Here is a 27,410-nt window from a genome sequence, read left to right as displayed (position 1 = left end):
ACCCCTGCACCTGGCAGCTGACCCCTGATGGCTTGGATTAGAGGATCACAGGAAGCGGATAAGTCTTTTTGTCCAGTGGTTTCCAAACGTGTAAAATTATAGGTAGGATTGCTGTGGACGATTGTGCATTTTGCCATTTGACAAAGGCCTCTGGACTATGGAGCCAGTGGGGGCTGAAATCCAGCCTCTATCCTGCTAAGCAAGCTGTGTATCCCAGTGTGGGTCTGGGGCAGCCCAGAAGAAGGGCTGTCTTTTCATAATTCATTCTAGAGACAGCGTCCTTCTGTAATTTGCACAAAGTTGCCATATATACCAGCAGCAGCTCCGGCACAGAATGCTTCCTTCAAAGAGGGCACTCTGATAAAACCAAGCTTCTTTCGGTAAAGAAGAGTTTGAAAACCACCTAAAAGATGGGGAAACCGAGGCCTATGAATGGAAGGGACTTACTCAAAGTCATGCAGTTAGTGCCAGGACACAGCTTAGAAGCCAGATCCCTTCTCTCTCAAAGAAGTGTTCTTTGTACTACACTGAGCTAATTTTCATCCTAAGCCCCTTTTGAGGCATCCTGGCTCCTCTGACCCTCCCACCCTTGGTCCCATCAACTTCCCCTTAAATTCAGCAGCTCTGCACAGTCTTACTTTCCTAGCTAGCGTCATGGCACAGTGCTGGCCCAAAAGAAGGTCTGGAAAAGTGCCAGTCCAGTCTCCATAATTTCCTACAAGTACATCACGCATAGGGATGAGGGCAGACATGCAGAGTGGTGAGGAATTAGAAGGGTCCACTGGATGACGTGCCAAAGAATGACAGGGAGCTGAGCCTGGAGCAATGTGGGTCATGAAGCTGGTGGCTCAGCTACTGTGTAGATGGGGCCGGCTTTGTAGGTGCAGTCCGCCGGGGTGTCTGTGCCACGCCGTAAGGTACATGAGCAGCCACTGTGCCCATCTCCTGAGCCCCAGCCACATGGAACATCTGGTCATCAAAGAAGATGTGTGGGCGGATCTTCTCAAGGAGGGGGCCCTTGGGCGCTCCTGCAAGGAACAGGGCCTCATCCGTCTCCAGGCCCCAGCTACGCAGGGTCTTGAGAGCCCGGGCCCCAGAACTGGCTGCGCTGCGTGCTGTTACCAAGTAGGTGCGGATTGGGCACTCCAGGCGCAGGCCCTTGGAGTAGAACTTCTTCTGCAGCCTACCCAGCGCCTCCAGAAAGCCCTTTAAGGGGCCCTATGAAAAGGCAAGGGAACACTGTGAGCTCATTCCTCCCCGAGTCGTGTGCCCCCTCTCCAGCTGGGATCCTACTTAAAGTACTAGTGTCTTACTGTTTGGGGTGGGAAAGCTTCTCAGGATCCCTAAATCTCTCAGTTCTGCTATGCCTGCTCAGGCCACTGTGTGCATCAATGGGACTGTAGGTACCTATGTCGGTCTGGGTATGAATACTGCTGTGACTGGGGGTGTCTGTGTCAGAATAACCATACCAGGGCAGCTGTTACTATATACGTCCATCCACGTGCCCCCAGGTACATGGGAGCCTGTCCTGCAGCTCCGTAAGTGTGGCCTTCTGTGCCCATCAGCGGGGAAAGTATTAAAAATAGTTAGTAACTATGGCATGGGCACCCTCCAGTCAGAATGGACTCCAGCTGCAAACAGCTGGGACAGACAGATGAATGCGTAACTGCTGAATATTGACCTGCCCCTGGGGCACGCAGGGGTCTCAGGGCATCCTGCTCCAGCACTCTAGGGTCAGGGAAAGGATTTACTCTCTACTGTGTCTGGAACAATGAAGCTTAATTAATGAGGACATGTGAATAAAGAACCAGATGATGAGGAAGAAGAAAACTAACAGCAGCTGGAAATAAGATGGGCTTCTAATCTTGGAGAGCCCTCACTCGCCGGGTGACCGGGAGCAAGCAGTGGTCTCCTGGGCCTCTGCTCACCACTTAGTGGAAAAGCTGTCCTGCCCTGGATTCCCAAGGATTTTAGAGGAAACCAATAGGAACAGAAGTGAAATGAACACTCGGGGGCCACAACTGAAGCCTGCTGAGCTCTTGGAGAGAGGGACTCTGGGATTATTGAGTACCGAGATTTTTGTTAAAAGTACAGATAGCCGCTCCCAGCAGAGCTGGGGAATCCCAACAGCTCCAACCCCAGGGAATTTCCACCAAGTTCTAGGGCATATTCTGCTCTCAGAGAGACTCCAAGCAGTTTGAGGGTGAGTGAGGGTCCCTGAGCCCCCTGGCCAAGGGATGGATGGGACCCCCTGGCCAAGGGATGGATGGGGATGGGGAAGGGCTGGTGTGGCCCAACACCACACACCCGCTGGATCTCCCTGCCCAGGTGAGGGGTCCAGGCCACTTCCTTTCTTCCAGTGAGGGAAACAGGGGCTTCTTGAGAGGATGGGAGCCTACTCAGAGGGGTGGGAGAATCTCGGGGAGGGGACGAGGGTTCCAGAGAGAGGATGGCGGCTTCAGAGAGAGAGGGTGAGGCCTTCAAAGAGGGGTGGGGACTTTAGAAAAGGGACGGAGACCTCAGAAAGGAGACGGAGGCTTCAGAACGGGGATGGGGGCTTCAGGGAGGGGATGGAGACCTCATAAAGGAGCTGCAAAGAAGAGGTAGAGGCTTCAGAGAGGGGCTTAGAGACAGAAAGGGGGCTTCGGGGGGGGGTGGGCTGCAGTGAGGGGGATGGGGGCTCAATGAAGGGGTAGAAGCTCAGTGAGGGGATCCAGGGGTCAGGTTAGAGGGATGAGGGCTGGAGGTTTGGTGAGGGGACCTGGCTGGATTCTGGGCCAACCCTGGGGTTTGGGTCTGGGCTGGAGGGTTCTGGGGAGCCGCCCTGCTCCCCTCAGGGGTTCTGGGGAGTGTGTGCAGCACCTGGGCCAAAGGTTTGTTCTCGTGGGTCTTCTCGTGTTCGAAGAAACTGTCCAGCCCATGGGCCTTGACAATGCGCTCTGACTCGTCCGAGAAGAGCACTGCGTCCCCATCGAAGGCCACGCGCAGCTGACTCTGGCATACAGCCACGTCCCTGCTGGGGCTGAAGATGGTGGCGGCTGCGATCCCTGGGCAGAGAGAGGCAAGCGTTGTCTGCCTTCATCCAGGCAACAGGGGCCCCCTGACACCCACCTCAGCAGCCTGGGACCAGGAGGGAGCTATCTCCGGCTAACCTTGCCCCACCCGCCCCACTCAGGATTGGGGGCAAGGCTAAAGAGGGCTAATATTCAGAATATTTAAAAACTGGCTAATAAGAATGGATTGTGGCTTTTGCTCTGAGTGAGGCTCTGAGGGCCCGGGCCTGTGCCAGGGTTTCCTTTTTAGTTGCTGCTTTGTGGGAAGGTATGGGGGTGTCCCAGGGCACGGGGGGGCACTCAGAAGGCTCAAGGCAGGAGCTATCATCAATCAGTATGGAAAATTTTTAATACTTTAATATCTAGTAAGGTCATGCTGGTATGGACCAGCTGAATGTTAGTCCTGGCTGGAAGGAAGGGTCCCCCAGGCCACTGCTGTCCCAGGAGTTCCTCACAGGCCCCTGATATAGATCTACAGGGGGGCCAGGAAGAGCCCCAACCCTGGCTTGGCCTCAGTTATTCTCTTGCTGTTGATTCCAGCAGGCCCCTCCCCTTCTCTGGACCAAGGTAAAATTAAGGGCGTTTCAGCTCTGTCTGGGGCTGAGATCCCAGGCTGCAGTCTAGGGTAGGCTGAGTGTGTGTGGGCATCCTCAGTCTACCGCCACAGTGGTACCCATGTATGCCCTACCCAGGCTGTGGGTGGCCAAGGGAGGCAGAGCTAATTACATTCGACTGTGTGCAGACTCTCTGCAATCCTGGGCTTCCCTAGGGGGTCAAGGATGCCTGCTGGGAACCCAGGCTCCAGACTATAGCTGCAGTGGACAACAGAGAGCCATTGCTAGGAAGCTAGGGAAGTGGGCAGCTGGCCCAGTCCCTTCCCTATTCTTCATCTCTCCAAAGGCAGCTTCAGCCCTGCGCTTTGGGAATCTAGGATCATAGGGGCTGAGCTCAGCCAGAACTTTGGGAGGAGTAAGCAGTGCCAGTCCCACAGCAACTTCACTAGCCTGAGGTTGCTATAAGTAGGATCAGGCCCTGGGCATTGGGCCAGGCACCTTCTCAGCTCTGCCAACACCAGAGCCAAGATGAACCAGAACCACCCCTACCCTGGGCAGGGCCTCCCTCCTGACCGTCCCCTGCTCCCTAGCCTGAGCTCAAATTACGCATATATAGAGGCACACACGCAGGCCAGTGCCAAGGCCCCAAACAGAGGGTGTGACATCTGTCTAGGGAAATGGCTTCTGGTTCCTGGTTAAAGAAAGCCTCTTGGAGCCCCCAGCAGCTTAGAGGAGTGAGACATCAGGTGAGAGAGAGGCCAGGCTTCTAGGCAGGAGACAGCATGAAAGAGGAAGAGAAAAATGAATATATTGTTGATTGATAAAGAAACCTGTCAGCAGTGTTCAGCCTGAGGAGCCCTCTCAGGCAGTGGGGCAGTCCTTCCTCCCCTGTGGGCCTGTTTTCTTGCACATACGATAAGGATACACACCCCGTCAGGAGGACTGAGACTATGGATACCACCCCAAACTGCCCCTTGAAAGACACACATGGAGGGAAATTCTCTTCGTCAGTACTTACAGCTGGGTCTCCTGGCCTCACCGCAATGCTGGCCAGTCCAGCTGCTGGAAATGCTAGCCATTTCCCAGACCCCACTGCTCAAGCTGGACTAGATACTGATCTCCTTCCCCACTGGCCCAGAGAGGGGCAGAGGCTGCCCATGATCACACAGGACTCAGACCTCCTACTGACCTGGAGGATTCTAAGAAGGGAGTAGCTTTCTGGGCTGTAAGGAAAGTTTCCATGGAAACAGAAGGCTGGGTGATGCTGATGAGTGAAAGCATCCTCAACATGGTAGCACAGGAGGTGGGAGAGTGGAACAGACGGGCAATAAGTGGAGAAGGTGAGGTCTTATTCTCAGAGTTTACAGGACGGGTCATAGCAATTAAGGAAGGTGTGCCCCTTCCAGTTACCATGGCAAGCCCCAGCACCTGCTCAGAGCTTTAGGACCAGGCCTCCTACCTCTGGGACCCCTTTGCCAGACTCCCTACATTCTCCCGCCCCAGTTTGACCCACCTTCATCAATGGCTTCCCGCACTTTTTCCGCATCAGCAGACAAGTAGAGGTTGGTGTGATAGGCCTTGAGGTAGCAGATGGGGCTATTCCCACCTGTCATGCAGAACCTCTCGATGAACAGGTCTGGGGAGGAGGCAGAGAGTACCCAGGTGATGCCAGGGCCAGCCCTCAGGGCCTCAGAGTGGTCCCTCCATGTCCAATGGACGCCATCTTGGTTCTGAGTGGTAGTGGTGCAGCAGAGCGATTCTCTGAGTGATTTTAGGCTAGCATTCCCCCTTTCTGAGCACCCCCATCCCTCATCCATGAAATAGGGGTGATCTCATCTCTGGAGCAATTGCCTGGCTCACAGTAACATCCTCTCTCCAGGGAATGACGGTACTACAAAAGGTGGGTCCCCCAAGGCATGCCTGACCCTCCTGGCCATAGCTGGTTGGATAGGGGCAGGCACTTGACCCAAGCTGGGCCAGTCAGATTCTCTCCCAGCCTGGGCTGATCGTCACCTAGTACCCATGGCTGCTGGGTTGTAAAATATTTGCTGGTTGGTAAACGGCTGCTGCTCTGAGCCCACTGAGTTACCGCATCACTACTCCAGCCAGGCAGGACAATCGGCAACGGAAGGAGTAATGGCTGGCGCAGCAGGGCCCTTCAGGCCCCTGCTCCAGTACTATAGGTGGTGTCTGTCCTCGTTACTCAGTGTCTGTGTCACAAGGTGGTTAAATATTTTGAATATCACCCCTACTCCCAGCAACTTGAAATTACGATTAAAAATGCCTACTGCACTCTCTTGGTTGCTTAAAACAAGGATTTATAAACTCATAAATTTTGGCCATATTCAATTAAAGCAGAGAAACGGAGTTTGGGGAGAGAGAGAGAGAGACGGGGAAAAAAGGAACAGACTTGCTGAGAAAAGCAGAAATGTGGCCAAGAGAGAAAAGAGTCCAGCAAAAATTTCGAGTACTTGGATTCAGGCCTTTGTGAGCCCAATTCTACTTCCTGTCCTGTGGTTCTAAGAGACACTCCTGCAACCTGATAAGAAATTATTCTCTTCAGCTTAAGCTAGCTCTGGAGAGTCTGTTACTTTCAATCAAGAATTTGAACTAAGACACAAAGCTCCTCCACTCTGATGACTGCACCTGCTTCTCCCAGCAGCCTTAAGGCCTGTTAGCCCCATTGCAGATAGAGAAACTGAGGCATGGAGGCAACAAGTGCCCTGGGAATGGAGCCTGCACAGTGGTGTGCTGGAGCTGGCTTGAGACAGCTTGTAGGAGCCGAATGTCAAATATTCAGCTTGAAATCAGCCATGGTGGGAATATTTACACTCTGAAATGGCAATGCTACAATCAGGGGCGTTTTTTTGCTGAGGAAGACTCGCCCTACGCTCACATCTGCTGCCAATCTTCCTGTTTTTTTGCTTGAGGAAGATCAGCCCTGAGCTAACATCTGTGCCAATCTTCCTCTATTTTTTGTATGCTGGGCACAGCCATAGCATGGCTAATGAGTGATGTAGGTCTGTGCCCGGGTTCTGAACCAGTGAACCTAGGCCACTGAAGCAGAGCACATGAAAGTTTAATCACTAGGCCATGGGACCAGCCCCTTGTTTTGTTTTTTTAAAGAGCCAGTTTACAGGCACAGTGCTGGGCTTGAGGTTCCAGCCAGTTTACCGGGCCCTGCAGAGGTGTGGCCCCGTCCCCAGGTGTCTGGTAGGGTTGTCCCATGGCCAGGCCCCTCGTGCTCACCATAGTGGTTGATACTGTTGATGAGACGGACACCCACTTGAGCGTGGTTGTTGGTCACAAGGACAATGTCAAAGAGGTCCTCACTATCAGGGTAGAGCTCCCGCAGCCGCCTGTTCACAGCCTCCAGAGCCTGGATGGGAGAGGGGACCCTCCAGCTCAGACCCCCAGGGACTGACAACTGGAGTTGGTAGCCAGGGTTGGGGAGGAAGGAAGAGCTGGGATCTGATGGGGGGAGGAGAGGGAGGTCAGGGGCCAGGCTTGGGGTGAGATCAGTGGACATGGACTGTCTTCCCCCAGTCTCGCCATTGTACGGGTTGATTATTGCCCAGGGGCACCTCACTAAAAGGGGTGAATGGGGCCTGAAATCCAGCCCATGTTCCACTCACCAAGCTGGTTACCTGGAGTGGGGCTGCATTAGTCCAGAGGATGGGGTGGCCTCTTCTTCTCACAATGGCTCTGTCCCCTTGCCAAGCCGTGCTCCTGTGGGGTGGCAGTTGCCCAGGGGGGCCCCTTTTCCTTACTCAAACACCCACGGGAGTGGTTTTTTCTAATCCCCACAAAGGCGCTGAATGGCTAGTGGTGGAACTGCCCCTCACCTTCACGAAGGGGAAGGCCGGCCCGGGACTGAAGGGCTCGTTCTCATGCTCCAGCTGGTAGCGCACATACTCCTCCACGCCCTGCTCCGTGTAGATCCGCTGCTCCTCCTCCATGCGGAACAAGGCTCGGGAGGACACAGCAATGGTGACTGCATTCTGAGGCTTGGGCTGCAGAGGTGCAGAGGAAAGGCCCTCACTCAGACTCCTCTGAGGTAGTTCTCATGTATCAACCCCTCCAGGGATTGGGGACAGGGAGAAGACCCAAGCCCAGCCTCTGCCCTCAGGAGGCTCAGCCTTGGGCAGAGGCAGACCTGGGTCAGGACCCCCTCTGTGCAGGACCCAGTTGGGGACTGAGGGACATGGTGGCTCCTCACCGAGGAGCATGATCAGATGGGAGGGACATGCCCTGGAGTGTTTGCAATCTAGTTGGCCATCTGGACACAACAGGAAAATGAATACAGTGTTTGTAGCCAGAGTATGACTGATGCTCAAGATGGTCTCCACATGGTTTCCATTATAAAATGAGAACTACATGCCCTTAGGAAGAAATGGTACCCAGAAACATGACAATCATATAAGAAAATTTATCTCCAGCCCAGATCTTTCCCCTGAGCTCCAGACTCATATCTCTAACTGCCCCAGTTGACTAACAGACACTGAAACTCAACATGCCCAAGGCTGAATTCCCGCCACCCTCTCCACCCCCAAACCTGATCCCCTTCCTCCTTTCCTCATCTCACTGCTCAGCACCACCATGCACTCACCTCCTAAGCCAGAAGCCTAGAAGTCAACCTCAAGTCTTCCCTCTTCCCCAACTCCCTCCCCCATCAATCAATCACCAAAATCTGACAACTCTACAATTCTAGTAGATTCGACATCCACTTCTTTCTTTCTTCCCTACCATAGTCTAGGCCATCACCATCTTGCACCCCTCCAATCTGTCATCCATATTGTTGTCAGAGGATTTTTCTCAAGTTCATATCTGACCATGGCACCCCCCTTCAGTGGTACCCACTCTTCTCGAACTCTCTTCAGCAGCCTTGAGTATGGAGTAGAAAGCCCTTCACGACACACCCCCACCTCTCTCTCCACTCTCACCTTCCCATTACTCTGCTTTGCTCAATCTGACCTTTCTCATGCCCAAGCACACTTTCTCCCTCTTTCTCTGAGCATTTGTACATGACGTTCCCTCTGCTAGATCTGCTCTTTCCCTGAGTCTCCATCCAACTAATTTCTACCCAACCTTCGGGTCTCAAACTACATGTCGCCTCTAGGAAGACTTCCCTCACCCCCTGTCATGGGCTTGCTACCTCTCCTATGGATTTTCTTTTTAGTTGAATTTAACACAGTTATAATTGCTTATTTAGCTATTCCTATTTCTAAACAGAGTTCTAAGGAGGAAGCAGGAACTATGCTCAAGTTCTGAGGGAGCAGGAACTATGACTATCTTGTTCATTTAGTGTATCTCTAGTGCTTAGAACTGTGACTAGCACATAGTAGGTGCTCAGTAAATTTTTAATGCATCCAAACTTTTAAGTAATATATTTCAATAAGAAACAGTATTTGTCATGACAATATAACACGAACTAGAAACTCCAGTGCAGTGCCCTAATCTGTTCAGATTGCTTGATATATAGCAGGTACTCAGAGAATATTTTTTTGGTAGATGCAAATTTGACAAATATTTACTGGCTCTTTGTGCCAGGCATGTGGGCTTTGCCTGGGGGTGGTCCTGGTATAGACTTGGCTCTCGCCCTCAGAGTCACAGGCTGGTAGTGGGGAAAGACAGGTAAACAGAGATGCAAAAGGGACTGAAATGAGTGACAGACCACAGGTGAAAGCAAAGTCTTGGTGACAGGGGCTCAGAGGAAGTTGTCATGGGAGAGGAGCCTTTAAGGAGGAGGAGGGTGAAGGAAGGCGTGAGGAGGCACGCACCTACACAGTGCATTCACAAAGGTGAGCAGAGCCCAGGGCGTGGGGGCATGAGTGTAGACAAGCCCAGAAGAGTAGGCAGGTGCTAGATTGCAGAGGGCCTTCTCTCAGGGCCCCGGGAGGGCCTCAGAGCTCCTTCACCACCTCTAGTGGAATGGGGACAGGGGCATGGCACCACAGACAGCAGCTGCACCCTTTATAATCCCCAGGGAGGATCAGAATGTGGGTGCCCAGGGGACTCACAGACACCCAGAGTCCCACCACATCTCTGTGACCTGAGCCGTCCTGGGACGACGATTCCCACCTTACAGATGACGACACAGGGGCTCAAGCTGGGGGCAAGACTCATAAATGGAGCTCACTTTCTGGCCTCTCCTGATAGCGCTGTGGGCCATGCACTCAACCCCCTGCTTCTCTCTGGAGTCAAGCCTGGGTCCTAATCAGTTGACAACAGTGAGTGATTACCATGTGACAGGCACTGGCAGGAAACAATACAAGTGTGATCCCTGCCCCCATGGAGCTTAGATCTATCCCCACTGCAGAGATTTGTGCCATCCTTTAGAGGAACACTGTCCAATAGACCTTTCTGCCATAATAGAAATGTCCAGTGCTGTCCGTGTGGCTACATGTGGCTATGGAGCAACTTGAAATGTGGCTAGTGAGACTAAGGAACTGAATTTTTAATTGTGTTTAATTTTAATCAATTTAAATTTAAGTAGCTACGAATGGCCAGCAGCTAGTGAAGCTTTAGAACCTCAAAGTAGGAATGGAAGACCAAAGAGTTCCCCAAGCTCATGAGGTGGACCTCGGTTTGCATTTGACTTTTACCCCAACCAAGATGGTGTATGTGGCCAGCAGGGGCAGTGGAAGGCAGTGCCAGGACAGGGCCTGTCCACTGGGGCTCAGCCCAAGTACGTCTCCCAGGTGCCAAGCACCCCCGTGTGTCTGTGTGTCCTTGAGCCGGGTACCTCCCAGCCCCCTTAGCTGCTGTGAGCCTTCAAGGAAAAAAGGTAAAGTTAAAAGATCTAAAGAAAAGGAGTGATAGAGGGATGGCTATGGATGGCAAGGGTGGGGTTGGGGGTGTGCAGAGGCCCACTCTCATAAACCCAGGAAGCCTGCTGGCCTCTAAGACAGGAGGTGAGCTTACCCCACCCCCTGGGCTTACTGCCCCAGGGACAGACCTAACATCTCTTCAAGGTCGGAGAGCCAGCTGCCCTCCCAGCCCCTTCAGGCAGGTTCCCAAGCTGGCTGCTCCCGCCCAGGCAGCCAGCCAAGGTCTCACTGCTCACTCTCTGTCCCACAGTCCCTTCCAGACTGCGGTGTTCTGGTCCCCTCTGGCTGACCTGCCCAGACCCCATCCTATCCCACCTCTGGCCATTACAGGAAAAATATCCCAGCTGCCTTGGCCCTAGGAGTCTCTACTTCCCTCTTTTACAGATGGGGAAATAGGCCCAGAGAGGGGCAGAGTGTTACACTAGGTCGCACGGCAAAGTCAAGGCAGAGCCAGATAATATCCCCAGTCTCTGGCCTCTAGCCTGGCCTCCACCCCCACAGCAGCTCCTCTGATGTGCCCCTCCTCAATCGCTGCCAGAAAATCCCACCCCCTGCTGCTTCAGCCACTTCCCTGGGACACTCTCCAGACACGGCCCTCCCTTTCCAGATTTGGGAGAAATGGTGAGGGGCTCCATGCCCTCAGACTGAGGTTTCTAAGGGCAGGGCTCTCTTTCTCCTCAGAATGGAGGTCCCCAGGCAGGACGCTGCCTCCCCGCTCAGCCTGCTCTGACACTGAACAAGTGAGGAGGAGTCTAAGGGCCGGAGGGCAGGAGCTGCTGTGGGAAATGCGGATCCCAGCTGGGAGAGACGAGCAGCCTGTGTGGGCTCCAGGTGGAGCTGAAGGAACAGGTGAAGGGGGCTGGCCAGAGCTGGGAGAAACCAAGTACTTAGAGACCCTCTGGACCCAGCTGCAGAGGGAGGCACCCCGTCACATGTTGTCAGGTGCACCTAGGGACAGTCCCTCCAGAAATCAGAAAGAAGTTCAGATTCGGGACCGGGAAGTGGGTCAGACAGACCCTTATCCCAGACCAGGCACTCAGCCTGGGAAAATTGGGCTCCAGGGAACCAGGGTCCTGCCAGCTCTGTCTGCCTTCCCCTGGGGCTGGGCAATGGGTGGGGGGATAATGGAGGGCAGCCCAGCCCCACCCAGCTTGCCTGAGGAGCTCTCATTTAGGCCGACATGATTCTGCCTCTTGGGCCCAAGATAGGAACATGGCCAAAGGCTATTATTTCTAGAAGGACTTAGAGGGAGAAGGGCTGCCAGAGGAGAGAGAGACAGATAGGTCCGGACTGAGGAAGTCCTCTGACGCCATGAGGTTCAGGCCTCCTACGGGCCTCAGGGATTAAATATTTCACTCAGGCTCCTGGGAATGAGAGTAAGGCCAGGCCAGGCCCAAATTCGGCCCATGAGGCCCAAAACCCCCAAAGGGAGGGAGGAGGGGCTACTGCAGGAAGGAGTAGGGGCCAGGAAGCTGCCAGGCTCCTTGCCTCCCAGAGAACAGTGAGGGTTGGGGGCCGACCGAGAGGTCATGACTGACAACCGGGCCTGAGCTCCCAGGTTCCTTAGTGCTTGGGGAGGAAATAGATTATGAACTCCACTCACCACTCTAGTCCCCAACGTCCATCCCCTCCTCTCCATCCCCCAGGCCATGACATTAGTCCAGCTTCCTCCTCAGGCAGGGACCAGCCTCCTCACTGGTCTGCCTGCTGCCAGACACACCCTCTCCAATCCATCCACCCCACCGCCCCAGAGTGATCTTTCTAAATGAAAATGGGACCAAGTTAATCCCCTGCTGAAAAATCCTGCAATAGCTCCATAATGGTTTTCATACTTTTTTAAAAAGTAGGTTGACCTTTTATTCAAATGAAGTCTTGTAATATGTAAAACAGATATTACCCTATTTTATTGGTATAAATTTATTTTACAAATTCAAATGTATTACATGTACATGTTGTATTTATTTTAATGTCAACCAATGAAAATAGCGCAGTTGTTCCGATGACGACATTTGAAACTGGGGGCTAGGATGCCAGTGCAGCCTTAAGTTTCATCACCTAGTTAATGTGTTTCTGCGTTTGTTCGTTTATTGCACAGTGTTGAGAAAGCCCTGATTCACACCAATAAGTGGTTGCAAATGGTAAAAGGTTTTTTTTGTTTTGTTTTGTTTTAAACTGCAAGTCTCAAGAGACTCAGTAATCTCAAAATACTCTTTTATTAAACAGATCACAAGAAAAGCTTTATTCTGAGGTTTGCTAAAAAAAAAACAAAGCAAACAACTTGCCGCATAAGTTAATACGTTGATGGTCTCCAAGGTGATAAATGTCCACATAATACATTTGAGTGAGCTGAGTTTTGTTACACATTTTTAATTGTTTAAAACGTAGTTTGAAGAAGAAAGAAAATAAACTGGATTCACAGGTGTGCAGAACCCCCTGCAACAGGGAGCTCCATGGAACCTAGTTTTAAAACCCCTCACCCCACTAAATAAGGTCCAGGCTCCTTACCCCGGCATTCAAGGCCCTCCATGGGTCCGTGGCATCCCTCCAGCTCTTCTCCCAAAGATTCTGCATTCTCCCACTCAGGTTCAGAGACATCTCCAGGCCTTTTCCCCATCCTGTTCCCCTCTCCGCCTGGGAAACTCCACCTACTCAGGCTTTAAGATCAGCTCAAATGCCACCTCTACAAAGCGTTCCTTAGTCGGTAGTCACTCCCTCACACCACGTCCAGGGTCTCCCTCAGTGCACTGTGAGCTCCAGAGGCAGGGACTCAGCCTCATTCATCACTCAATCCCCACTGCTGAGCAGAGCCTATAGGTGCTACAGGGAATGACTGTTGACAGGGTGGCCTTCCTGGGGAAGGGTCTTTGGAAGGAAGCAGCAGGATGCTTTAAGGTCAGGCTCTTTGGAGGATGCTCTGAGCCAGCCTCTATCCTCTGTTCCCTCCTCAAACTCTGAAATCTGGGAAGCTGGAGTGAGCAAGGCCCAAGGCCAACCAGAGCATCATGAACTTGTCCGATGGGGGGAGGAGCTCTCCCCTTTGTGTGAGTCCCGGAGGGCTGAGACCACCACGGGGGTTCCGGGAATGTTGATGCCCACTGCGAAGGGAGCAGAGCCCCGAGCTGGGGCGCAGAGTCCAGCGTTGGGAGCCGGGATACGAGGGGCGCGGAGCGCAGATCCCGTGCAGCTCCCTTCATTTAGGATGCGGGGAGCGGAGTGCCCCAAGCCCAGAGCCTGAACGCAGAGGCTCAAGTCTGGAGCCTGGTGCCCCAGACGTCAGAAACCAGAGCACACAGCATGGAGCCGGTTTTCCAGAGTCGGGTTACCCGAGTCCGGGGCGCTTCCGCAGATGCTGCTGACCGGCTTTGCCAACAAGTGCTGTCCGCACGCCTCAGGCTGCGGGCGCGGGAACGAGCTGGGCCCTGATGACAGCATGGGGGAGGGGGATCCTGGCGTGGAACCCGAGCCCCGGAAAAAAACAACGCCGGAGCAGAGCTCCTAAAATAAACCCGAGCCCGTGCCAACGGCCGGGCGCATTCGGGAGCTGAGGGGCTGCGTCCCCTCCTAGAGGGGCGCCGCGAGTCCCTCTCCAGGGGGCTTACGACCCCTCTCCGGGTGACCCTTCCCCTGCCCTCCTCCCATACCCGTGCCCTGCTTTTACCGATTTGGGTTTCTTCTTGGGCGCGAGGTTGTCGTAGAAAGTCTTGGCTTCCTCCCATTGCGGGGCCGCGGCTGTCTCTGCCCCCGGCCCGGGCTCGCGGGGTTCCCGAGGCTCCCCGGGTTCCATGCTCCGGCTCTGACCTGTCTCGGCCAGAGCAGGCGGCGGCGGAGGAGACGCGGAGCTAGCGGGCCTGGGCTGCAGAAGGGAGGTGCGTCCCGGGCGTGAGAAGGGGGCGGGCAGCGGCGGGGAGTGTGTGCGCGCCAGCCGGGAGGGAGGGCGTGGTGCTGGGGGGGGAGTGGTGGGGTGCTAAACTCGCCCTACGGTTGCCCGTGTGTTTCTGCTGTTGTACGTATATTTCGGGATAGCTGAGCTCTCCTTCCCCGACCACTCCACGCCCGAAGTGAATGGGGAATTGGCCTCTCGGGCTCTCAGGAGGAGGGGCCCTAAAGCGGGGCTTGGGGCTGTTGCGGATTCAGGATTGCGGGGATCGTGTTCTTCGCAGGCGCTCACGTGCACCGAGAGAGGGGAGACCTGACAAATTTTTCCCCCCAGCATAGTGATTCCCAAAGGAGAAAATGAAAATTTAGCCCCCCCCCCCCACAAAAAAGAGCTAGCCTCCCTCTTTCCGCTCTGATCCTAGGACCCTGGGACCCTGAGCGGCGTCCCCTTCCCTAGACCCTAGTCCATTCCGTGGACAGGGACGAGGTGGTGGATGAACAGCTCCATGAGCAGGAACCTGCTCCTAGCCGGGCTCACAGTGGAGGGCCCAGCTGGACAGCTCTTCCTCACTAAAGTGAAGGGGCCCTTGAGGTCTGTGGCGAGACCAGGCTCCCCTCCGCCTCGCTGGTGACCCAGACCAGAGACTCCCAAGGACGCTGAACCCGGGTTCTTGCTGGCCCCTTGATGACCAGCAGAGGACGCTCACTCCCAAGTCCCACCTGCCGAGCTTGGGGTGGTTAGTGACATGCTATGAAGAGACTGGATGCAGGGAGGGTAGAAAAGGAATTCTGCAACCATGGAATCTTGGACCACAGTCCTGGAGTTCCAGGGCATTGTCTCCCTTGGTGCAGACCCCGAGGTGCAGACACTAATGCCACCCATCCCAGGCACAGGCCAGGAAGCAGACAAGGGGCATCTCTTTGTGAGCCTAGAAGTGTGCACAGGTGTGTGGGAGCAGCAAGAGAAAATACTGGCTTAGCCTGGAGGGCATCTGACTGGGAGCGGGTACAGAATGGCCAGATCTGTCCAGCCTCCACCAGGTCTTGGGAGAAACCAACCAAACCTTGTGTGGGAGGAAGGGAAAACAACAACAATAATAAAAAGTTTTAAGATGGGGGGAAGTTTGTTTAGACTTGCCCTTCTCCAGCCTTAGTAGACAGTTTCCATAGATGGCCTCAAACTCTCTCCCATCTCCCATGCCTACCTTTTGGCAATGTGACCTTGACACTCCTCCCATCCAGAAGTGGAGTGGAGTTTGAGTTGACCCAGTGTCTTGCTTTGACTTGCTTTGACTAACAGAATGCAGTAGAAGTGATGCTATGTGGTTTCCAAGCTTAAGCCTTAAGAGGCCTTGCAGATTCAATTTTGCCCTCTTGGGAGCCAGTTTCTATGTAAAGGAGTCTGGACTCTCCTGCCGGATAGGCCAGATGGTGAGGCAGAGAGTCCCTGGAGGATAAAAAGCTGGTGGAGAACAGTGGTTTCCGAGGTAACTGTCAGTACCAATTGCCAGTCATATAGGTGAGGCCATCTTGGCTGTTCTAGCCCCAGCCCCAGTGGGATGTCGATGAGTGAGTGACCCCAGCCAACAGCACACGAAGCAGTAAACCTCCCAGCTGAGCTCAGCCAACCCACAGAATCGTGAAAAATAATGGATTGCTGTTGTTTTAAGCACTAAGTTTCGGGGTAGTTTGTTACGCAAGAATAGATAATGTAACTCCAGGAAGGGGTCAATTATTCTCAGATGCCTCATGGAGGAGGAGGAGGTCCCTTAGGAGGAATGTATGGAGTGGTTCTTTGGATGGGGGTGAGCGCCTAATGCAAAGGTGAACCTTCCCCATGCTGTCCAGTGACCTTTGACCTGTGTGGCCTGAGTTGAAAAGATGATCTGGGCCAATCAGATTTCTCTTTCTCAGGAATTTGGCATTGGGAAACAGGTGCTGGATAGTCAACCACAGGAATAGAAGCTGCAGATGCTGTGAAACACAGGTGGCTTCTAAGAGACTTGGATGAGCCTTAACAAGCTGCAGTTATGTGCAACATAAAGCTAAGAGAGGACAGAAATTCTCTGTGAGCAGAATGAGTTGATCGGCAGATAAAGACGGGAAAAGATGTCCAGAGGGCAGCAGAGACCCCATGAAAGAGAAACCTTGCTGCTCTGAGAGGGAGATGCCTCTGGTCCTGCCAGTTTCCCAGGTTCCATTTGGGGCCTAGCTGTTGTGCCCATCTTTAAATTTCCATGAGATTCTCCACATCACTCCAATGAATGCCCTAAAGAGAGTTGGTGGTTATTGGCTTTGCTTGACTAGCAAGTTTTCCCACCCTCTTCTCCTAGTGACAGGCCCTGCCTCCCTGGTCACAGGAATAGGAATGTGACCCAGACATGACCAACTGTAGAACCCTGTTTCCCTAGACACACTGACTGGGCCAGGGATGAGCATGTGACCCCAGCTGGACCACTCTCCCGCACTCTTACACAGGGATGGCTGGGAGATTCGGCTTTCTCTTCTCTGGGGTTATTAATTTGAGACGAAGTGAACCCATCTTTCCCTGTGGCAGATGAAAGAACATGGGAGAAGCCCATCATTTTTTTTTTTTTTTTTTTTTGGTGAGGAAGATTGTCGCTGAGCTAACATCTGTGCCCATCTTCCTCTACTTTGTATGTGGGACACTGCCACAGCATGGCTTGATGAGTGGTGCATAGGTCTGCACTGGGGATCCGAACCCGCGAACCCTGGGCCACCGAAGCAGAGCATGCAAACTTGATCACTGTGCCACAGGGCTGGCCCTGAGAAGCCCATGTTGAGAGGACAATGAGGTCACAGAAAGAGAAGCAGGGAGGGAGAAAGGCTGCATCATTGAGCCTCTAGATCCAGCAGTGCCTGAACTTCCCAATTACATGAGCCGATAAGCTTCCCTTTTGCTTGAGCTTGATTGAGTTGGGTTGTGTTCACTTGCAACCAAAAATCTCGACTAATCCCTTTTACCACACTGACATGAGTAGGCCTCCGTCCCCTGCCATCAAAGGATCCTGCCCAGACTCCTGGTTCAGTCCTTTTAAGAACTTTCCCTAGAGCCCTCTTTGGAAGGGTGAAGGAACTTGATCCTAGACTGTTCTTTCCACCCTTAGGCTCCCGGCCACTGCCTCTGTCATCCCTGTCACACCCTGATGCCTGGCTGGGTGCAGGGATCCCTGGCTCTCTGCATTCCTGTACTTCAGCCAGCACTTTCCCTCAGGGTTTAGCACTTCTTCAGATGGATAAGCTGGGAACAAACCCCTTCGAGTGAGCTCCAGGATCCCTGCACCTGAACTGCTGCCCCACGCAGCCCTGAGTCAGCATGCCCGGCCCTGTTGGCTGGTCTTTAGCAAGACCCGGGGGCAGATGCCACCTCCTCCACGAAGCCATCTCTCCCTCCCTTCACCCTTAGCCTGTCCCCCTCCCCTGCGCCTCCCTGCCACCAGGCAAGACCCTTTCTTCTCTGAAGCCACAGCTCATGGTTTGTTACTTCCCTTTACACATTCTGATTTGGATTCACTCTCATGGATGAGAAAACAGTGGCCGTGATGTGAGGAGACCTAAGTTCAAGTCCCAGCCTTAACCATTCTCTGAGCCTTCATTTCCTTGTCTTTTTTAAAAAACAGAGACTTAGGGGCCAGCCCGGTGGCGTAGTGGTTAAGTTTGCGCGCTCCGCTTTGGCGGCCCGCGGTTCGCAGGTGAGGGGGCGGTGTTCGCAGGTTCCTGGGTGCAGTCCTACACAGTGCTCATCAAGCCACGCTGTGGTGGCATCCATATACAAAAAAAATAGAGGAAGATGAGCACAGATGTTAGCCCAGGGCTAATCTTCCTCAGCAAAAAGAGCAAGATTGGCAATAGATGTTAGCTCAGATCTTCCTCACCAAAAAAAACCCGAAAGACAAAAACACGGAGACTTAACCACGTGCTTGGCTCAGCTGACAGGGACTCACATGGGAAGCTATTTGGTAACCATGATGGACGGTGTACACATGAGGGGCAAATTGTTTGAGGTTTGGGAGGGCCTCACAGAGAAGATAATTGAGACAGGGGAATGGGTGGACCAGGGAGGGGCAATGGCTTGTGCACAAGCAGAGAAACCTAAGACACCCCCTAGGGAAATGGGGGGCAATTTGGGGTGGCTCAGGAGCAGGGTGCAGGAGGTAGGGGGAAGAACAGGCTTCTGAAGTCAGCAGATGGCAGATCATGCTGGGCCTTGAGGGACTTTTAAGTAGCTTATCATACTGAGGGAAGAGGGGAGACTTTGAAGAGTCGACGCGGTTGGACTTGTGCTTAGGAGCATCACTCTGGTTTCTTGGATGGTGCGGAGTGCAAACCTGAAAGCAGGAGCTGGACTAACCTGGGCTAGAGATAGCGTGGGCCTGAGCGGGAAGTTTTTAGGAGATGGTACCCCAGGACCTGTGTGCCTCAAGGCAGGCAGAGAACAAGACTCCCCATCCCCCCAGTGCGGCTTCAGCTGGGAATAGCAGCCACAAGTTCTCAGTCTTGAGTCCCTCCTTAGGTTCACGGTTGCCCTGAGGCCAGGTCAGCCTCCTTCATCCACCTAATTGCTTCCCGCCATGGGAGAGCTGGCCCCCGCCAGCGTCCTTGAGAAAACCCTTGTAAAAGCAATCGAGTGTCTCAGGAGGAAGCAGGCACCTCCAGCTGCCACTGGCCCCAACTCCCGGCGGGGAACAGTGCCTCTCAGGCTACTGGGGGGGTGTTCTGAGAGGAACACTTCCCCACCCACTCCCATTCCCACCCCCGCCACATTTAGGTCAGTGTAGGGGGTCTCAGGGCTCTGGCCTGGGCTCCTGGGGACAGTAGGGCAGGTTATGCACTACACAACACCCCTGACCAGCAGGCCAGGTGGGGGCTGAAACCCAGGCAGTGTTCTACTTGCCACACTGTGCACGCTGACAAGACAAGGCTGTGTGTGTTCAGAAGAAGGGGTATATTGTTCTAATTAGCCCAAAGGTGCCATCCACGGGCCCAGCTGCAGACTTATGGGGCTGCTTCCACTCAGAGGGGGTGCCTTTTCTTAATTTGCACAAAAGGCACCATATAGACGAATTGTAATCCTGGCTCTGGGCTGTTCTCCCCACTGCCCACCATCCACTCATTTGGGCTCTTACAATGCCTTCCACTGGACAGAGGGAGAGACTAGGTTCCACAATCTGCTGCCATTAGCTCCCTTCTGGGGAGACTGCTCTGCCCACAGGCCCCACGTATCAGCGCTCAGTCTGGCCACTGAAGCATGGACCAAGGGCTCCCACCAAAAGCTAAGCAGAACCAATCAGATTCCTTTGCTTGAGAACTGGAACTAAGAGACACAGAGGGGAGTTGTCAGTTGCTGGTGAGTCTTGGCACAGAGTTGGTGATGCTGCCACTTTGTGCAGGGAAAGAAAGGAAGTCTGAAGAGAAACCAAGGAAAAGAGCACAGGTGCAAATATTGCCAAGGGGATGAGAGCCCGTGAGGCCCAGAGATGAGAAAGGAGAGGCCTCATTGCCAGTTCCAGGGCTTTTGAGGCCCAGCCATCCTTGATTTTCCCTCCTTCGGGTCCCTTGTAATCTGCTCACTCCTTTCTTTGAACTCCCTCCGGTGAGTTCCAGTAAGCAGAGTTCTTGCTAGAAGAAGGACCTCAGTCCCAAGGAGGTTCTGGAGGTACCCCCACTGGGTGAGCTCTCCCCCTTTCCCCTCACACCAGCCCTGTCCAAGCTTAGGGAAGAGTAGGAGCCCTTAGCACAGTCACACCTTTTATTCACTGTCAGTGAAAAAACACACAGCACAGGGTCGAACAGTGAGGGCAATCCCTGTAGGCAGAGGAGCAGCACATCTGAAGGGCACGGGGGCTACACTGGAGAATGAGGTGGAAGGCCCCCTCTACCACCTAGCCCCCCACCTCCCCAGGCCTCCACATTCCCGTAGCCTCCACCAAGCAGGAAGGGTCACATACTCTGGGAGGCCCGGTCCTGCCCCCACACTCTGGCAAAGGTAAAAGAAAACCCTGAAAATTTCAGAAAGAAAAATCTCATATTTTTCAGACACTTTTCAATTACAGGATTGGAATTTTTTTTTCAAAAATGACGAATAAAATATGTAAGAAATGTATTCTCGCCCCTACAGTGATCTCTAAAGTCAGCACAAAGCCTCAGCCAGGGCGGATCTTCAGGAAATATTTGTTGCTTTAATACATTTTTGTGTAAAAATATTTACAGTGTCGGTTTACGACCCTGCCTAGAAACCCCAACCTATCCTTTTATTCTCTCTCTTTCCTTTCTCTCCCTGTCCACCCCCCGACTTTATCTCTGCAGCAGGATGAATTTCTACCTCATGGGACTATGCCATTGTCAGGAAAATATTTGGTACCTTTATTTATGGGCTTCCTTTTTCTTAACTTTTTTTTTTTTTGGGGGTGAGGGAGACTGGCCATGAGCTAACATCTGTGCCCATCTTCCTCTATTTTATGTATGGACACCGCCACAGCATGACGAGTGGTGCGTAGGTCCGTGCCTGGGAACCAAACCTGCAAACTGCAGGCCACCAAAGCAGAGCACACGAACTTAACCACTAGGCCACAGGGCTGGCCGCCTTTTTTCTTGACTTTTGATTTAGAGATAAGTTATATAAACCTGACCACAGCTCAAAGGACTGAAGTGGCCATCTGAAGTAGCCCTTGCTGATGATTTTGAGAGATAAGAAATAAGAGGCTCATCCATTAGCCCAAAAGGATGAATGAGGACAGAATAAGAAGGCGGATTCTGGGACCTGGCAATTCACTGAGTTCCTGCAAGAAGACACAGAACTTCAAAGGAGAGTTTGGACGTATCAGTGTTTTAACTGTCTGTATATTTTTGTGTCTATGTGAGTTATACTTCAATCTCTGCTAACCTTGTGCTTTGTGGCAAGTCCCTCTCAGCTGGGGCAGGAATGGGAGGCCTGCTTCTCTTCTCATGGCAGGGCCGGTGCTCTACCACAGGAGCTCCCAAGCACACAGTCTCTGGGACACTCAGGAGCATGTGGGAGCAAGACCTGGCCTGCCTGTGGCTCCTCCCATCAGCAGGACGGTGGTCCCAGTTCCTGGCCTGGCATTATGTGATCACACGGCTAGGCTCTCTGAGAATCCTTGCCTGACCAGCAAATATCACCCACGCGTATGTCGAGAAGCTCGGAGTGATCAGATGTACCCTCATGGGTAGGACTTGCCCACCAGATGGGAAAAAACAAAGACATTTCTCTTAGGGAGGAAGATGGCAGTAAAGACAGTGCAAGAAGCTTCCAGGGTTCTGAGTCAGAGGCTTCCCAGGACAGCACTGACCCATTAGCTGCCCAGAAGCAGAAAACAAGATGCTTAAAAATGTGGGGACTTCAACCAAGCTCCTATTTCTTTTTAGAAGAACACAGCCTCAGAAACTTCTTAGCAGGAAGCTTGTAAAAGACCAAAACCAACTTAGCATGCCCCACGGTCAACCTCTGTACAACTCAGGGAAGAGACTCTGAAAGGAAGAAACCCTCTTAGACCTTTGGGTTCAAGTCTTGGCACTGTGCCACTTCCTGATTGTGTGCTTTTGCACAAGGGACTCCTGTCTCTGTGCCTCAGTTTCCAAGTCTGGAGAAAGGGAATGAAAATCGCTATTGCCCTAGGCTGTGAGGATAGAATGAGATGGGGTAGATGGCAGGCCTTTGAAAGTCATGAAGTTCTGTGTGATTGTGATTTAGGTTAGATTCATTGTTTGGGGGATAGGAACCCCACTTTGTAAAAAGCCTTCCACTGGAAGTCTCAGCTGAGCCAGGCTGTTGAGTATCTATGTATCTGTGGTGCTGATTGACAGCACAAGACACACTCAATGGCCAGCTCCAGAGAGCAACAGAACATCCCTCGAGGCACTACTGGATAAAAACCTGCTGGTTACTGCCAGAGGATGTGAATTCCCCAGCCTCACCATGTGGCTGGTCATAGGCAGAAGGACAGAAAGAGGGTGGCAACCCAGTCGCCTTGCTATCTCCAAGGGCAGCAAGAAGGAAGGTCCAATAGAGTTTGAGACCAAAGGGCAGCATCCCCAAGAGTTTCCACCTGCAGAGAGGGAGGGCAGGTGAGCAGTCAGAAGTAAGAGGCATCCTGCGTCTCTCTCCTGCAGATCCCTCCCACAACCCCGGACTCAGCAATCATTCCCTGCTCCCACCCTGAGCTGACAGCACCTGTGTACTGACTGTTTTCACCAGTGGTTCAAGAGGAAATCAACGCACTGCACTTCAAAGCTAATTTCTGATCACGAGTACAGTAGAAAGTAAAGCGAAAGACTTGATGAAGAAGCAAGATTAATTTTCTGGCAGTCAAAGCATGCAGCTGTATAGCTCATGGATCCAAAATCAGAAAGCAGACATCGGAAAGCAAAGCCAGTGCACTAGGAAAATGATGAATTACTTGGCAGATTTAGGATTTGGGCTTAGAAAATGCCTTTCAAATGGAGCATGCCCAGCAGATTTTAGGCATTTGGTCCATAAATGCAGCCTGGCAGCCTAAACAGTGGCCGGGTGGTCCTCTTCTTCTAGCTCTTTCTCTTCTGTAGTGGTGAAAGAACAAGCCTCTCCTTGAAACTGGACCAAATCCAGGAAGCAACTACCAAGATGTGGGAAATACACCTGTCTCACCCTCGGCAAACCTTGTTCTTCTGTTTCTGAAGTCGGCACACAACCCGAGTAAGTGCAGGATAGAGAGTTGGAAAAGATCATTAAAAAGGAAGCAGCTGAAGCAGCAGAAACTGCTGATGGTGGCAGCTCAGGACTTAGCCTGATAAGAAAAAGTGCTGTTTCGCAAATTTCATGGTCTTTTCTCTCTTTTTTCTCAGCTCTTTTTTCCCCCAGAAAATTAGCATTTTCTATATTCATTTAATCATTTTACAAGAAACCAAGTAATATAAAGTATGTTTTAATATCCTAAACTAATGAAATGACTTTAGCTCTTTTAAAGGGTACTAAAAAAATAAGTATTACATAAATTTCAATTTCTCGTAAAACTGCCACTCACCTGGTTCCTAGACTGCCAAACGCTATTCATTTCATCCTTCTGTAGCTCTGTGTGGCACTGAGCTGAAAGATTTAATAGTTCCTCTTAACCAGCCTTGCCACACTTTCTGCTCAACTGTGCTCGATGTCCCCATCTGAGATTCTGACCACTGGAAGTTTGCCTCACTACCCTATGAGCTTCCAGAAGGCATGGAACATGTCTTGTAAACTACCATATCCTTAGCACCTAGAGGTGCCTGGCACTGGACAGGTGCTCAATAAACGTTAGCTGAAGAAAGGACTGAATAAATGCTCCAAAGGCTGGGGCCAGAGGGGCCAGGTAGAGTCAAGGGAGCAGGGCAGAGACCACCTTTAAGGGATCTGGGTCCTCAGCAAAGAACAGACCCAATTTGGCCCTTTAACTGAGGTCTATGGGACCAATCCTATAAAGCATAACCCCAGGAAGAACAGAATTTCAAAGCAGAACCTCAGCCCCCCTCCTAAACCCTGCCTCTTGGGGCAAAAGCCAACTCCCCTATGCCCAGTGGGTCTTGGTTCTGGGCCAAGACTGGGGATGGGGCTAGACAACAGGATACCTGAGGATCTGTCTCTTTTCCAGGGTGAGGTGGTCCCTCAAGGACCTTGATTGAGGGGAGCAAGGGCTTGGGCAGAGGGTTGGGTGAGCCAGAGAGTGAGGCTGGAGTACCCCTCCCCCTGGGGAAGGGCCAGGTAGAGAGGTCATCAGGTCGGGAGGTGGCCACACCCCTCCTGGCCAGAGGCCCTGCCCCTCACCAGCCTCTACTTCTGCATGTCACACTGCAGCAGCAGCACAATGGATGGGTCACTCTTGGCCGCCTCCTTGAACTCCTCCAGCGTAATCTGGTCATCCTTATCCTGGTCCATTTTCTTGAAGATCTTGTCCACACGCTGCTGGGGTGTGAGCCCATCCTGGTTCATGCGCATCATGATCACGGTGCCCACCATCTTGTATATAGCCTGGTGGGGCAAGGAGGGAGGTGTGAACACTCACAGGGGGCAGGGAGGATCAGGGGTGAATGAAAGGGCCTGGGGGGTGGGCAGGGAGAACACTGGGAGATGGTGAGGATACCGGAAGGTGATGTATGGTCATTAAGACTGGATATTTAATGAGCATCTCACATTAAACATATCTAAAACCCAACTCTTCACTTCCAACCTGCTCCGCCTCCAGCATTCCCTGTCTCAGTAAATAGCAAATTCATTCTTCTAGTTGTTCAGACCAAAAACCCTGATGCCATTCTTGACTCTCCTTCTCTCACATCACATCCAATCCTTCAGCAGATCTTGTCAGCCCTAATTTTGCAATAGGTCCCAACCACTTCCGACCACTTCCACAGCTCCTCCACGGTTGTCACCTCCATCGGCCCCTGACTGGACTGCTGTGGACCAGTCTCCTAACTGGTCTCCCTGCTTCTGCTGCCCTCCTAGCCCCTTGGTCTATTCTCCACACAGAGAATAGAGAGAGCCCTTAGTGGCTTCCCATCTCACTCAGAATAAAGTCCAAGTCTCAGACTATGAGATGCTAAATGACTGGGCTCCTGGCTACTTAGCTGATCACCTTCCTACCACTATCCCCTTCTCACTTCTCTCCTACCACCCTGGCCTTCTGGCTACTCCTTGAACACTGCAAACACAATGTAACCTCAGGGTCTTCACATTTATTGTTCCCTGTGCATAGAACACTCTTCCGCCAGACATCTACGTGGTTAGCTCCCTCACCTTACTCAGGGTGCTGCTCACATTTCACCTTATATAAAATCACTTTTCGTCCATCGCTCTCTCTCCCCTTACTTTGCTTATCTTCTTCATGATACTTACTGCCTGACATATCATAGTTTTTTTGTTGTTGTTTTTAAATTTTCTCACTAGAAGAAATGTCCCATGAAAGCAGGAACTTTGAACAGTGCCTGGCATGTGGCAGGCACTCAGTACATATTTGCTGGAAGAGTAATGAGTTGAGAACTTTGGCTCTGGAGTCAGACTCCCTGGATTTGAATCATGAATCACCACTTGCTCTGTTTCCTCCTCTGTAAAATGGGGTTTCTGACAGTACCTACCTCCCATAGGGTTATTGGGTAAAGCATTTAGCACAAAGCCTGTTTCACACTGAGCGCCCAACCAATCCTAGGAGGCGGGATGGGGGCAGAAGTGGGGTGCAAGAGGAGGCTCCTGAGGAGCGTGCTGGAGAGTGGGCAGCGAAGACAAGGGCGCCGGCCCCAGCCCAACCTGGCCTCTTGGATCCGCCCCAGCGCACCTCGATGATCTCCAGCATCTCGAGGCGCGTGATGCGCCCGTCGCCGTCCAGGTCGTACATCTCAAAGGCCCAGTTGAGTTTCTGCTCGAAGCTGCCGCGGGAGGTGACCGAAAGGGCGCAGATGAACTCCCGGAAGTCGATGGTGCCATCGCCGTTCTTGTCGAAGGTGCGGAAAGCGTGCTGCGCAAACTTGGAGGCATCGCCGTAAGGGAAGAACTGAGGCGGGGACGGCAGGGTCGGGACGCAGCGGTAGCTGTGTCTTCCCGGCCCTCCCCCGCCCGTTCGGCCCGCCCCCTCGAGTTGCCTGGCCCCGCCCCCGCCCGCCCACCTTGATGTAGAGCTGCTGGAACTCCTCCAGGTTGAGGATGCCGCTGGGGCAGTCCTTCAGGAAGCCCTTGTACCACTGCTTCAGCTCCTGTTCACTGAACTCCGTGTTCTGAACCAGGTCCTCCAGCACCTCTGGGGCCAGCTTGCTGTTGGTCTTCCCCATGGCGGGGCCTGGGGGACAGGGGGTTCCCTCAACTTGGTCTGGGGCAAGGCCCTCACCTCAGCAGCAGTCGCCCAAGTCCCTGAGGACAGAGTTCCCTTTCTCCACAACAGCTCCCTCCCATAACAAACCCCACATTCCCACAGCTGGGATCCCTCCTTCCACAGTAGGGTGGGTCCCCTTCCTTTCACCACCACACCCAAGGACATGTACCTTCCTACAGCTGGACTCCATCCTCCCCAATACCCCTTCCCACAGGAGCTCCTACCTCCCCTCCCGGCCCCTCTCCCCTACACGTAAGTGGGGATCCCTTCCCCTGGTTACACTCCCCCATAACGGGGCCTGCTCTCTCCACAGCAGGGTCCCTTCCCCTCACAGCACCCTGCACCCACAGCAGGCCCCTTCCCTCCCCTCACAGCAGGCTTCCTCTCCTGGCACCTAGGATCTCTAGCCTTCCAGGTCTCAGCTCTCCTCCTCCTCAGTGGTCGGGGCTGCACGCTACAATCTTTATCCTCTCCTGTCCTGTTTACACCTTCCATAGCTCCCCTTGGCCACAGAATAGAGTCCTAATCTTTTCCTTACTCTTCAGAGCTTTCACACTCAGCCCCCACCCACCTCTGCAGGCTCCTCTCCTACCTGGGACCCAAGGCGGGTCCTCATTGTGGCCCCCTGGCAACGGGGACACATCTCCCAAGTTCTTCCTCAAGGCGTTCCAGGCCACCCCAGCAGGAAGGTTCTCTCCCTCCTTCCTCTGTACAAATAGAAATCCTAGCTGGTAGCATTGATGACTGATTACACTCTGCTTTTCGTTAGTTCATTCCCTGAGCATTTATTGAGGCTGACTGTGTGCTAGGCCATGTACCACTGATGGGGACAGAAGCTCCTAGGGTTTTAAAGCAAGGGGTAGGAAGATAGCATTCATTCCACAAACACTTACAGAATGCTTACCGTATGTCAGGTCTTGAACAAGGTGCTGGGGACCCAGAGAGAAGCAATGTGTTTTAAAATTTTTCCTTTGGCTACTGTGTGCAAGATGACCTAGTGAGGGGAGGTAGGGAGAGCAGAGAGGGGCCTGCTGCATAGTTCAGGTGAGAGATGATGACGCTAGCGTAGGGGTTGTGGAGAGATGGGGATGGACTGAGAGATGTTAGGAGTGGGCATCGGCAGGACTTGGTGACTGATTGGATGTGGGGATGAGAGGACAGAGGAGTTGAGGCAGACGCTAAGATTTGGGGCTGAATGGATGGAGGTGGTGTTGCTGAGAAGTAGGTTTGGGGAGGACGAAGGGTCAGTCCCCA

The 27,410-nt window shown here is 52.8% G+C and overlaps 2 protein-coding genes across 2 annotated transcripts; both read right to left on the bottom strand.

Moving 5' to 3' along the window:
• Positions 1–852: 852 nt before the first annotated feature.
• On the bottom strand, positions 853–14,221 carry NT5C1A (5'-nucleotidase, cytosolic IA). Its single transcript, XM_004426001.3, has 6 exons — positions 14,096–14,221; positions 7,453–7,620; positions 6,857–6,986; positions 5,121–5,243; positions 2,863–3,047; positions 853–1,218 (listed from the first exon to the last, which is right to left on the bottom strand). The coding sequence occupies exons 1-6, from the start codon at positions 14,219–14,221 to the stop codon at positions 853–855; spliced, it is 1,098 nt and encodes a 365-aa protein (XP_004426058.1).
• Positions 14,222–23,750: 9,529 nt separating this feature from the next.
• On the bottom strand, positions 23,751–26,123 carry HPCAL4 (hippocalcin like 4). The gene is made up of 3 exons (XM_004426002.2): positions 25,954–26,123; positions 25,626–25,841; positions 23,751–24,328 (listed from the first exon to the last, which is right to left on the bottom strand). The coding sequence occupies exons 1-3, from the start codon at positions 26,113–26,115 to the stop codon at positions 24,131–24,133; spliced, it is 576 nt and encodes a 191-aa protein (XP_004426059.1). The 5' UTR covers positions 26,116–26,123; the 3' UTR covers positions 23,751–24,130.
• Between the last annotated feature and the right edge of the window lie 1,287 nt (positions 26,124–27,410).

Source organism: Ceratotherium simum, chromosome 22 (assembly GCF_057802395.1).
Source record: "Ceratotherium simum simum isolate JZ-2026a chromosome 22, ASM5780239v1, whole genome shotgun sequence".
Lineage (NCBI taxonomy): Eukaryota > Metazoa > Chordata > Mammalia > Perissodactyla > Rhinocerotidae > Ceratotherium > Ceratotherium simum.
Note: the sequence above shows the minus strand (reverse complement) of the source record. Positions and strands in the feature narration are given on the sequence as shown.